The 13,263-nt window shown below is 36.4% G+C and overlaps 1 protein-coding gene across 4 annotated transcripts; it reads left to right on the forward strand.

Moving 5' to 3' along the window:
• The first annotated feature begins 801 nt into the window (after nucleotides 1–801).
• zranb2 (zinc finger, RAN-binding domain containing 2) lies at nucleotides 802–13,263 on the forward strand. 4 transcript variants are annotated; one of them, XM_067459933.1, is made up of 10 exons: nucleotides 802–907; nucleotides 2,884–2,936; nucleotides 7,101–7,209; nucleotides 8,281–8,363; nucleotides 8,455–8,531; nucleotides 10,381–10,530; nucleotides 10,775–10,911; nucleotides 11,428–11,493; nucleotides 11,937–12,089; nucleotides 12,297–13,263. In XM_067459933.1, exons 1-10 carry the CDS (start codon nucleotides 849–851, stop codon nucleotides 12,349–12,351), a joined length of 942 nt encoding a protein of 313 aa, XP_067316034.1. In that variant the 5' UTR covers nucleotides 802–848; the 3' UTR covers nucleotides 12,352–13,263. The 4 variants fall into 4 exon arrangements, with proteins under 4 accessions (XP_067316034.1, XP_067316032.1, XP_067316033.1 ...); XM_067459934.1 differs by lacking the exon at nucleotides 802–907 and adding an exon at nucleotides 2,030–2,291; XM_067459931.1 differs by having other exon boundaries at nucleotides 11,937–13,263.

The raw sequence follows: 13,263 nt of genomic DNA on the forward strand, positions 1-13,263 counted from the left end.
GGATGACCAGGCAGAGACATTTGCATGCCCAAAAATTCATTTGAACCCATGATCGATTACGGCCGTTAGTTGTATCATTAATAGTTTATAAGTGCAAGGTGAAGGGTGGCATGAGGATGCCGAAAAGTGTTGCAGGACTATTTTGAGCTTTAAAAAAATCCACTCATAGAAGAGTGTTCTTTCTCACAATCCTACTGATAAAGAAATGTATTATTCATAATCCAAGTTCTTGTTTTCATTTCAATGAGTTCCTGCTGAAATCTGTATTTGTATTTTTATGCACACATACACAAACATGGTAGAAGGGAAGGCTAATCTTCATATATTTACATACCCTTTCTTGGCTGGCCCTGTTTTACCAAAGTCGATTTGATATGGGTGTAACCTAAAAGCGCTATTAAGTCTTTGTCATTTACATCAGTTTCGCATGCATTTATTTAACATTTATAACATTCATCAAAAGACTGTCCATCCAAAAATTTGTTTATGTAAACGGCCACCGCAAAATGTGGGCATCGGATATTTTTAAATACTTGAAACACCTCTACTTGAAAACCAATGTGGGCACTCTGACTCATGAGCAATGCACCAGCTGTGCAAGAGACCTCTGAAACAGCGTGAGTTTGGCAGAGAATGGAGGACAGGCTTAGCTTGGTGAGCACCAACAAGGATGGGTCCTATCTAAGTCCCTGCAGGACTGAGAACTCACAGTGGGAGGAATGTCTCAACTCCATCTGGCCCAGCAACGCGTGTGCCTTCATGCCGAACCGAACCAAGGTCTGCAAAATGTTGGCACAACGTGTGAGGCACTGCACAAGGATAGCATTTGAAAGGAAAGATTCAGAGATATGTCACCATATGTCTGTGGATATCTGCATGTTTCCTCACATACGGCAATGGCATTAAGGTCTGTGATTGTTTACTCTTTTTTTGTGATGCATGTGTAAATGTTAACATGGGAAAAAGCCTGTAGTGAGTACAGACATAGTTGATGCCAAATGTACTAATTCTCCAGGCTGTTGTGGTGAACACAATCTGCCATCTAGTGGACACATTTAAAGTGCAAGTGCGAAATGAAAACATAATGAAGGGTTTTTAATTTGGGAAATTTTGGAAAGATGTAACCTGAACATTTCATGAATATAGCCCTATAGCTACATGTGGTTTTTGTGGACTGAAAAAATAAACGTTTTGCATTTGTTTGTTTGTTTTTATTTTATTGTATTATTTATTCAAGATCATTTTGGAAGCATTTAAAAAAAACAATGTTAATATAAAACTGTTTGTATTGTTTGATGTGTGTGTATTTGACTTTTTTTTATTTCCAAAATGACATTTTGGAAAGTAGCCTAAAGAACAATAGGCTAGCCTACATCATTCATAGGCCTATTACAATCCTAAATCATATGCAATAATTAGAAAAATAATTGCTCTCATTGCAAAACAAATATCTTACATTTTATAAGTGACGTAATTATTAATACAATTATACCTAACCGTTTTGGAACAACAAATGAACAAAAACAGGCGCTAAAATAATAATAAATAAAAAAGCATGCTAGGCTAACTTTTTCTGGGTACTAATGTTCCCACTGAATACCGAATAATATATGCCTAACAATAGCCTACCGTGTATAATGCATTTGAGCAAAATATTTTGTGTCGTTTGTTATTATATTTTTATTCTTGTATTATTATTTATGGCAAATAAATGGCTCAAAATTAAATACACAGTAATAACAGTTCAAATGTTAAATGAAAGAATGTTGAGGCTCTGTTTTTGGCGATTATCATCATCTGTTTGATCTGTCTCACGTAAGCTAGTTGAGACCAAATACTCAAATATTTTGTTTTAGAAATCGATCTAACGTTGATTAGACTTCATTGGACGCATGTAATGCTATGCTAATGAAGGTCGTGCTGCACGTCAGGTTTATGGCTGTGGCTCAAAACCTAGTGAGTCGCCTACGAAGGCAGCATCACATGGCGCCTGGAATGCGCCTATCGTGTCCAAAAATTGCCAAGGTAGGCAGCCAATTAGATTTTGAGACGCAACCCATGTGTGTCTCTCGGTGTAGCAAACGTATTCCCTCAAAACGCGCTTCCACACTCTGAAAAGTGTTGTTTTGACGGACCTTTAATGAAACTTGATAGTGTTGGTGTATTAAACGTACATTAATACTCATACGGTGTTTTTCATTCTCTGGTGGATTGTGGCGGGCAGCGAGGACGAACATGTCGGGAAAGAGTTTTCGCGTTAGCGACGGGGACTGGATCTGTCCGGATAAAAAGTAAGGCTTGCTGTATAATAATTTATTAAAAAAGCATAATAACAAATATATTAATATGTTTGCCGTCATTTAAAGCCAAAACTTGAAGAAAACCAATGTTGGATGAGAGAACTCCACATGCTAACGTTACTGTTAGCATAGTATCTGTTAGCGTTACCGCGCGCGTGTAGCGTGTGAATGGACATGCAAACGCCAGTAAAAGCGTAATTCCCCTAATTTAAATAGTAAGCTAATTTCTTTCCTCTTAAACACATATAGTCAAATCGTTTTAACAAGTGCACACGTAATTCTTTGGTTAAATATTTAACGTTAGTCAGCAGCTGTGTGTGCAAGTCTGCTAACTGCCATTAGGCCTATATCGTATGCATTAGATAACCTAGTACCCCTGGGCTATTTGTGAAATGTTGATTTACAAAAATGTATTTGTGTGTGTGTGTGTCTGTGTGTGTGTGTGTGTGTGTGTGTGTCCACTGACGCATCTTACTAATGTTTGAAAGTGTCAGTAATGTGGCCTGTTCTTTGTGCGTATGAATGTTAAATGATGTTTGTAATGTCTTGAGGCCTAACCAGTTTTATCTTTGCAACATCTAAGGTGTGGAAATGTCAACTTTGCTAGAAGAACGAGCTGTAACAGATGTGGCAGGGGTAAGTGAGTTATACCTCCGTGTGTATCATTACGTTTGTATATTAGATGTGTGCCATCTAATCACAAATCAATGCTTTTGTATTTTAATGCTTATAGTTCTTTCTTAAAGCGTTAGTTCACCCATTAAATAATTGAATAAAGTCCGAGAGCTTTGTCCCCACGTTTTACATCTTTACTATTCACCCTAAACTTTGACTAGTTGTAAAAGGAATCCAAAACAATGTTTGTGTGTGAGAAACTGAATAGAAGTCTTAATGGCACGATATGTAAGATTTAAAACTGACAGAAGTGTTTATATATAATATATACACACACACACACACACACACACACACGCACACACACACGCACACACACAGTGTTGTGCAAGTTACTTCCAAACTGACATATATTATAGATTACTTATTACTGCTATTTAAAAGTAATTATTTACATTACAATATTACTGTCTCAGAATTGTAATGCGTTACATTACTCCTGTATTACTTTTGAGTTACTTTCTCCAAAATAACTACAGAAGTAGCTCTTAACATTCTAAAATGTAGGCTACCAGAGAGCATTTTACATCCAGTAGAAGGCAATAATAAGAATGAAGCATAATGACTGTGGGCTATCCAGGCTAACAATAGAGAATTGGCTCAAGACAATGCAATAAATCATGACAGACAGAATCACAAATGATCCAATACTGTTATAAGTGTTGTAGAGGTAAATATTATCATGGCAATATCTGGGATTAGCTTAGGTTCATAGACACAACAAAACTGTGTGTAAACTTTATGATAATTTGTGCATTTGTTCTTTTCTTATTGTTGCGACAACCGCGTTATATCGGTTTTAGACAAAGGTGGCATTTGACTATTAGCCTACATTCTTTTCCTTATCTGTGATAAACTCTAAGCAATGCACATCCATCTCGCGACTGTACAGTAGGGATGTGACGGTGTGGACGTTTTCCCACCGGTTAATCAAAGTGTGATGACAACACAGGTAATAATAACGGTATCTGGGCTTTTAAATAACTAATTCTATCTAACCGAAAGGAACATGTGCATGGCTGCTCCTTTTTATTTTTTATTTGAACAGCCTGTTCTCTAACTGAACTAAATTACTTTATTATTATTTAAAAAGCACTACTGAAAATATACAGAGTAAAATATTACTGAAAATTCATTAGTAATAATGCCTTACACTACTGCGTTACAGCAAAAAGTAATAAGTTACTGTAATTACTCCTGTGTGTATGTGTATATATATTAGGGCTGAACAATATTCTGTTTTAACATCGACATCGCGATGTGAGCGTGTGCGATAGTCACATCGCCAGAACATGCTATGTGAAGGGTAGTAGCCCATGGTGTATTAAGAGAACGGTAGCACACAGTAAACACGAGTTTGTTACTGAAGTGACATGCACGTTCCGCATGCCTGCACAGCGATTGGTTCGCTGTGCCGTTGTTCACCGCTCACGGCTAAAAATACACTGCTAAAATGTGCGACGAAGAGGATCCGAAGAGGGAAAAAAAGGGTTTGCACCAGAAATAATCATTTTGGGACTATTTCAGCTACATAAAGGAGGAGTGTCTTGTGGCCACAGAACAACAAAATACCACCGATTTGTCTGATCGCTTAAAACGGCACCACAAAGATCTTTACGACGAATACAATGCAGGGCTCGACATTAACGCTTGTCCGGGACATGTGGGTGTTTTGAAGGGACAAGTGAAAGAGAATTACTTGCCTGACAGACAAGAGCCGGATTAAAACAAAAAATAACTTGCGAATCACCAAAATGCAAGACTGGTTGTCCATTAATTTAGTGTAAGTGGCGATCGATAGTGGATAATATATAATGAACTGATGATGATAAGGTCGCGCTGTTGATGCTCTTGCAGCCTTTCGAGGAGAAATTACAACACTAGAGCGTTTTCCTGAATACCATCATGACTGTAAATGACACTGATTTCATATAACAGTTCCATAAACAACTAATTAATATTCACTTAGTCACATTTTAGATGCAATATTTAGTGTTTGTGTTCTATTTCAGCAGTGAAAATCGTTCACAGCAGACCCGTAACGCGTCTCACTCATAGCAACAAGCGTGAACGATTCAGCGTTTGAAATTAATTGTTTGAATGAACAACTCAGTGACTCACTCATTAAGACGGTCACCTGCTGCCACCTACTGGAGGTTTAGTTTCATGTTTGCACATACTTTCCAGCATTTCTTTTCGCTTGTAATGAAACTTGCTTATTACTCAATATCGCAATATATATCGTTGGGGGAAAAAATATCGCAATGTAATTTTTTTCCAATATCGTGCAGCCCTAATTAGGGATGCACCGAATCCAGATTTTTGAGGTTCGGCCGAATACCGAATCCACTGGTTAAGATTCTGCCGAATCCGAAATCGAATACCGAATCCAACTCTCATCCTCAGTTCATTATCACAGTAAACACATTAATGACATAAACAACGTCCACAGCAGTGTATTTTTAATTTAATTTTGATTTTTTTAAAAGGCAACATTATGCCAGGATGACTGTGCCGTATTGCTGTCTGTAGATTCCTTCATGCACAAAAAAAAAAAACGGATCACCACTTTTTTTACGTCCTTACGTAATGACGTCATTTCTATCATACCGGCGGATGAAAATACATTTAAACACATTCATGTAAAGTATTTGTAATCAAAACTTAGTAAAGCAATAATTATTATTGTAATCATCATCATCTTGGGTACATTTTTAATTAATGTTTTGCAAAAGCACTCAATACAGCCACTGTCGTGCAAACACTGTTTTACACAGATTAAATAAACTTACATTGACATAACATAAACTTAAACAAATCCTTGGTTCACCCGTGCTCATATATTATCAGCATCCGTTTTCCGAGAGAAACAGCAGCCGTCCCACTCCGAGAGAAAGAGTTCTGTTCAAGACGATGCTATCACGCATGCAGTATCTCAGCTCACCCGTTCTCACAGCAAAACATGACTCAGTTCAATGAACTGTTGGAGTTACAACATATACTTCAAGATATTAGTTTATTTCTAGTCTGAGGGACTGTCACTCATGTCAGAAAGTGAGTAACTATAGTAACTTGTGAGATCAGCGCTGATTTGAGATGCGAACTGTTTAGAACGATTCAGTCCGATTTGGGTAACTGGTTCGACCGGATCACTAAAAAGATCCGGTTAAAAAGAACGATTCGTTCGCGAACCGGACATCCAGCGGCTATTGTTTAGGGTTCTTGCCACCACGAGACAAATCGGCATTGCAAATTGAACATATAGCTCGACTTGAATTGCCTTCCTGTGACTGAAAGTACTGCCAAACAACACATTTTCTGTTCACATTTTAAGTTCCATTTTCACTCTCTCACAGCCTACTGCATTCGAACAGTCCACCTATAAAACACGTTGCCATAATCAACCGCGGCATCATGTTCGACCAGTATCGCGCAGTGCAAACGGGTTCGGTTTGGTGGGAAAAAATTCGAAGGTTTGGCCGAATCCGAACCCGAATCCTGGATTCAGTGCATCCCTAGCCCTAATATAATATATACACACATGCATATATTGTATGTGTGTGTGTGTATATGTATATATATATATATATATATATATATATATATATATATATATATATATATAAAGCAATTGTAACCAGGACACATACCGAGATTTCCGCTTTTATTTTATTTTGGTCCTAGTATTATTTTTTTATTAACCATTAAAACACCAAAGATGCTTGAATATACTATGTTTTATTAGACAAGGGAGCAGCTGTTTGTATACATTTATAGATAACCTTATTATTGTACAGTAATACAGCATTTTCTCCATCATACAATGTTTTAAAAATTAATTGCATGCCATTTAGCAACAGCATGTTTTAATGATATTCTAATCATATGGATTTATTTTATGATCTCCTTTTATAAATGTTGTGAACTGTCAAAGCTTTGGGTGACTAGATTTTCAATGGAGGGACGTAAATCTCTTCGATTTCATAAATATATATGTTTCGGAAATTAATTAAAGTCTGGATTTGACATGAGCTGAGTAAATTGATAACTGAATTCTCATTTTTTTTATAAACTATCCCTATAACATGATTACTCTAAACTAATTTGTCAATGCTCTTTAAACAGAAAAGACAACTGAAGCGAAGATGATGAAAGCAGGGGGAACAGAGATTGGAAAGACCCTTGCTGAGAAGAGCAGAGGTCTCTTCAGTGCAAACGACTGGCAGTGCAAAACGTGGGTATTGCTATAAATGTCTTAATTGCACTTCTAATGTGCATATTAGATGTGATATTAAAAGAAACCATTACTTCCAACTGCTTCATATTTTACTTGTCATTTGAACCCCACACTGTTCAATCTGCTTAATGAAGCAGAATAAATGTACACAGTGTATGAATGAATGGGAAACATTTTCAAGTGAACTAAGTGAAAATTGCCACATACTTGGTTTCAGCTTGGCTTTATTGCTTTATCTCCATATATAGGTTATAGATGTATAGATATTATATTCTTATAGATCAGTGTTGACCAGAATTTGACCAGATAGCTTTTGTACTCTAAACTAAGGTCTCATCGTTGTCGAATGCCAAACAGCCTGTGACCTAATGTGTAAACATGGGAAGCATGCTAGTCAGATTGGATTTAAACTTTGTCAGCTGAAGACCCAATATTGATTTCATATACCAAGCCCAATGTTCTCTTACCATTACTAATTTCTTAGGGCTCTCAGTCTCAGCGTTCAATGTGGTCTTGCAGCTATCAGAACAGAAACTAAAGGTGCTTCTCTCCGCATGTTTTTCCCGTCGTCTCCGGGCACGTTCATGTGTAATTGGGCAAACTCATTTCGTCCATAGAGCCCGTAGGCCTTCCACTTTAGGAAGTGGTTGAAAGTGGACAAAAGAGACCGCTTAAAACACCAGGTGTAAACGAGAACGTGTCTCCCTCTTCTACTTGTGATTAGATTGACCAAAATGCATCTAAATACCTGGTGTAAACAAGGCCAAATTCTTCAGGATCACTTAGCAATTACTGGCAGGTGTGTATGATTTGCCATGGAGCTAAACTTTACAGGACCGTTGCCCTCCAGGACCAGAAATTGTTGGCTTATCTTTCCAAATATTGCACCATAAGCTATTTGAGACAAGATTACCTTCTCTTTTTTTCATATTTTTTTCATGATGAAAAGGACATCCACACTTGTAAATAACCAAAGGACTGTCTTCTGATACTGTTGCTTGTAGTTTTGCAACCCTTGTTATTCAAAGTTATTTATTTTTGAGCTTCTTCATGTTTGTTTAAATCTAGGTGTGGCAATGTAAACTGGGCCAGAAGATCAGAGTGTAACATGTGTAACACTCCTAAATATGCTAAACTGGAGGAAAGGACAGGTATGTGTTGTCAGTTCTAAATAGAATGCTGCTGTACTTTTTTGCCATAATTTTTGTTTAATGTCAAATGCTTGATGCATGTCTCTAACAGGATATGGTGGAGGATTTAATGAGAGAGAGAATTTGGTGTACAATGAGCGAGAGGAGTCTGATGGCGAGTATGATGAGGTCAGTGGGTATTTTTATTTTTCAGTCTACAGAGACAAGTTCTTATTAATAAAGAACAGGTGTATTTAATTTGCATAGAGCATTTCATAATACATATTAGGGGAGTAACGGTTAGGGCTGTCAACCAATAATCTAAATTCGAATGTATATTCGAATCGTTTAAAAAATAATAATTTCGAAGGTGAAAATTAATATTCGAATAAAAAAAAAGTGGAAAAAAACACCTGCGTTAGTAGAGGCGTGGTTGTCTGCCTTGCGAGTGGGGCGCGCTAGCGCTCCTGAGGGTTGAAAGTTGGCACAGCTGAAAGTTGACGTGTCTTGCATGGAAGTCGGCCCATGTAAGATACAGTTAGCATACCATGCCTCATTTTATTTAACATTTAAACAGAAACATTACTAAAGTGTAGGCTACTGTACTGACTGAATAGATATTGCATGAATAAAGGATAACTGCATTGCTTCCACTGGTTTGATTATTTACCGTTTCATGTCAAGGAAAAGTTCCATGTTTACCACAGCACAACTCGCTCGGAGCGTTCATTATGCTGTAAAACTTAAATTATTATTTGTTTCAATCACTGAATGAAGCCTGCTATTTTTGGCGAGGGAGAGTGAGGTCTGCGGTCTTGGCTTTTAGTTGATTTACTTGTTTTTGTTTAGATATGTTGTCAAATATATTTATTAACTTAAATAGACTACCTATACAATAGTTATGTCTCTTTGTATTAATTTGTCCTGTTATTGGCGTAATGCGTGTCATTGACAAAATGCGAAAAACAATAGATCAAATAGATTTTTTTTTTTTTTTTGATGGAATATTTGAACATCAATTTTGACAGCCCTAGTAATGGTACAGGAAACTGACGGTTCGGTATGCACCTCTGTCTGTCCTTTAAATTAATTCAATTATAACTAAAAGTTTATTAAAGATAATCCTGTAAACTATAGGGAGCCCTTACTTCCACATTACTATAATATTAAAGGTTAACAACAGCCTAAACTATTAGACTAAATTCAGTTGCTATGTATTTTTAGATATTAAAAACAACACTCAATTAACACATTGTATGCAAACATGTAAACTTCATATAAGACAGTTTTTCTATTAATTTCTAAAGCTATTTATAAAAGTTTTTTTACTCTTATTCATTGTTGAAATATAATCATTTATACACAGTGGCTATCATTTTCATGACCTATTTATTTAAAGAAACATTAAATATTCAAGACGTCACACAGGTTAAGTAGAGTATAATAAATATATAGACTAATGTAGTGCATATATTTAGTGAAAGAGTTAATTTCTCTAGTGCTCTCACAGCTGTGGACTGTGCACTGAATGAATTGCCTGAGGTAAATATAATGCTGTGACATTGTTTACAAGTTGTTTTATTGACATCTTTTCACTGTTGAAACAGTGCGATTACACAACATATGATACGTTTCAGTAAGTTGTAATGTATCCTCAACGTGCCTTTAGATGTTGATTCATTTTATTCTTTGACTAGAAAGAGATGATGGCTTTCACTCTCGTGCCGCGCTACCACTGGAGCTGATGCCCCTATACAGGGATCAGTCACCTGATTAAAGAGCGTCAAAACGTCGTTCATCGTTTGAATTTCGCGATAAACTAGCCTGAATACTTTGTGTTTGTGTTGGATCTTGGATTAAAGTATGTTCTACTCGTAACTGTTAAATATTGCATTTGGTACTGTTCAGCACACTTCAGTACACTGTACCGAAACAGTTCGGTATGAATACATGTACCGTTACACCCCAATGCATAGCATTTGCCAAATGCAAAATGAAACTTGAATTTTAAAAATAATTTTGTTGGTCTTCTGGACAGTTTGGACGCATAAAAAAGAAGTTTCGTGGGAAAAGCAAGAAGGACACCGAAAAGAAAGAGGAACCAAAAAAAGAAGATAATAATAACGAGGATGGTGATGAAGAGGAGGAAGATGAAGATGAAGGAGATCTTTCAAAATACAAACTTGATGTAAGAGTTTTTTTCTGTTGGTCTGTGTTACGGGTCTGTGTTAATCATGCTTTTTGAAACGATTGTTATTAGCTTGTATTCTACACTATTAGTTTAATCACTTGTAAAAGGATTGCAGTCATAAAGATAGGATTTGAAAAACAAATCATAATAGGGCGCAGTGTGAACACATCCTTTGAGCTTTAGCAGATTTTTGAACCTACTGTCATAGTTTTTGATGTGCTTTTGATTTTTACCTTGTAAGGATGATGACGATGAAGAAGATGAGGCAGATTTGTCCAAGTATGATTTGGATGCTAGTGATGAGAAGAAAGGGAGTCCCTCTGGCTCCTCGCGCTCATCTTCTCGCTCGTCCAGTTCAAGTTCCCGGTCTAGGTCCAGGTAAAAGGGTACAGGTCAAGGGTAACTCCAGGCAAATGTCAGTATCAGCTCAAATCTTTATTCAAATCTTATCGTATTAATCTGTTTTAATGTTTAATTTCTTTTTCTTTCCCTTTTTGTTTCCTTTTAATGTTGTTAAAAATATTTTGTCTTTTTCAACTGCATTTGATTGACAGAAAGTATAAAACTTGATAGTATAAAATGTGTATTTGACAAAAGCAATCATGTAAATTCGGTGCTCTGTAATTTATAAGTAATTCATGCCATTAACACTACTTAAAAAAAGGTTTAAAGCCTTAGAGTTGAGTTTTGGCGATATTTAAATATATTAAATGAAACAAAAAGGATGATTTAAGTGGTTCTTTTTCTTAAGAGTTTCAAAGCTGATCTTTCTTTAGCACTTTTCATTTGAAAGTGACTGTTTTTGGGTTTTCATCAGAGGGTCTTTAACTTTCTCAGAAAAAAATGGAAATTTGTGGTTTGTTTTTTTTTTTTGTTGATGCCGGTGTTTTGCAGATCCCGGTCCAGGAGCTCGTCCAGTTCCAGATCTCGATCTCGCTCACGCTCCAGGTCCAAATCCAGGTGAATGAGGTCACATGCACTCTCCAGGAGAGAGAGTGTGTGTATGAACAGCCAGTGGCTGTAGTGAACTTTTTGTCCTTTTGAGTCTAAAAACAAGTCAATTTTTGATCACTGTTAAAGAAAAGAGAGAAGAAAAAACTAATAGGATGGGGGAGCATTAAAATGTAACTATTTCTTTGGGAATGTTTGCACAGGATTTTTTTTTACTTTTTGTTCAATTTATCTGATAACGCTGACATCTGACAGGCAATTAGAACTTCAACTCTTGATGGGTTCAGCTTTGTTTTTTTGAAAAGTTCAGCTGGTCAGGCCTGCAGCTTTGGTCTTTTTCAGAAATTGTAGTATATACTGTAGTATTTACAGTCCCTTTGGTAGTGTTATTATAGTAATCTGTAGTGATATTTGTTGACCTCATGTGAATGCTTATTTATCCCCTTTGAAAGATCCAGCTCCGGATCAGGAAAGGGCTCTGCTTCCTCAAAGAAGAGGTCTCTGTCCCCTTCATCATCGCCCGAGGGAGGCCAGAAGAGGAGTCGTTCCAGGTCCTCCTCTGGTGGCCGCAAAAAAAGGCGCACACGATCGCACTCGTCTGAAAGGTTTGGTGTAACACATGGTGTCCTGGATACCAGGCGTCCTTCTGCATTATACACAGGGCTCAGTGCTAACACAGTACTTGAATGAAACAATGTGACACGTGCTTTTCTCTGTACAAAACTTGTATTCTTTGTTTTTGATATCAAGAACCATATCACTTAATCAGTTATGGTCTTTCTCCTTGTCTCTTTCTTTCCATCTCTCTTTAGGCGCAGAGGCTCATCTGGATCGTCCCACTCTGGCTCAAGCTCAAAACAGAAATGATTAACAAAAGAATCAAATCTTTCTAAAACTGCATGTTGTTTTTTCCAACTCCAGTTTTTTTTTTTTTTTTTGTGCTATTGCAACTAGCCAACTGTTTGAGTTCAGATTGATTTCCATGAAAAAAAAACTTGCACATGTTCACGTAACCTTTTCTCAAACGTTCTGTTTTCTTTTCTTTTTTCCTTACATCTAGACAAATCTTTAAACAGTATAGCTCAAGGTGTAAAGCCTATAGTGTAAGCGGGTTTACAGAGAAACAACTTTAAGTCTGTGACTGTATAAATGGCACATATCTCCTGGACATCAAATTATGTGAATAATATTGCAGAAGTATTTTTATCCATCCATTGTCGGACATTACTGCAGTTCTAATAACCAGTTTATTAACACGCAATTTGTTGACTTAAAAAAAAAAAATACTCATCAGATGCTGGTTTTATAGTTAGTGTATATGAAACTCTTCACACGAAATGTTGATGGCTTAAACATTATTTAACCATGTCAGCAATGCCAGCATCTGAAGGTTATAAAGTGATTTTCCTCTGAGGCGTAACATTGCCTTGTGTAATTGTGTGCGTTAAAGGTAAGTATGTTTTTTATACTTGTAGAGATTTATTTTCTTCTCATAAAGACAAATGAAATGTTAATTTTGTCCATTTTTTTATCTTAATTTTATGATTCATCACTTGTAGAATTAAGAAACTTTTTAAGTGCACAAACTCAAATTGCTGATAACGTAAATTACTGGTTATGTTTTGTTTTTTTCCGTGGTAAAATCAAATTTGGAACATGTAATCTGAAATACTCAACCTTCAAACCCCCTTCTGACAATACAAAATATGAAAATGTTTTACTGTTCATTAAACCGACTTGACAGTGTAATCAACATGAATAAACACTTGTTAATCTGAA

The sequence above is a fragment of the Pseudorasbora parva genome, chromosome 12 (assembly GCF_024679245.1).
Source record: "Pseudorasbora parva isolate DD20220531a chromosome 12, ASM2467924v1, whole genome shotgun sequence".
In the NCBI taxonomy this organism is placed as follows: domain Eukaryota; kingdom Metazoa; phylum Chordata; class Actinopteri; order Cypriniformes; family Gobionidae; genus Pseudorasbora; species Pseudorasbora parva.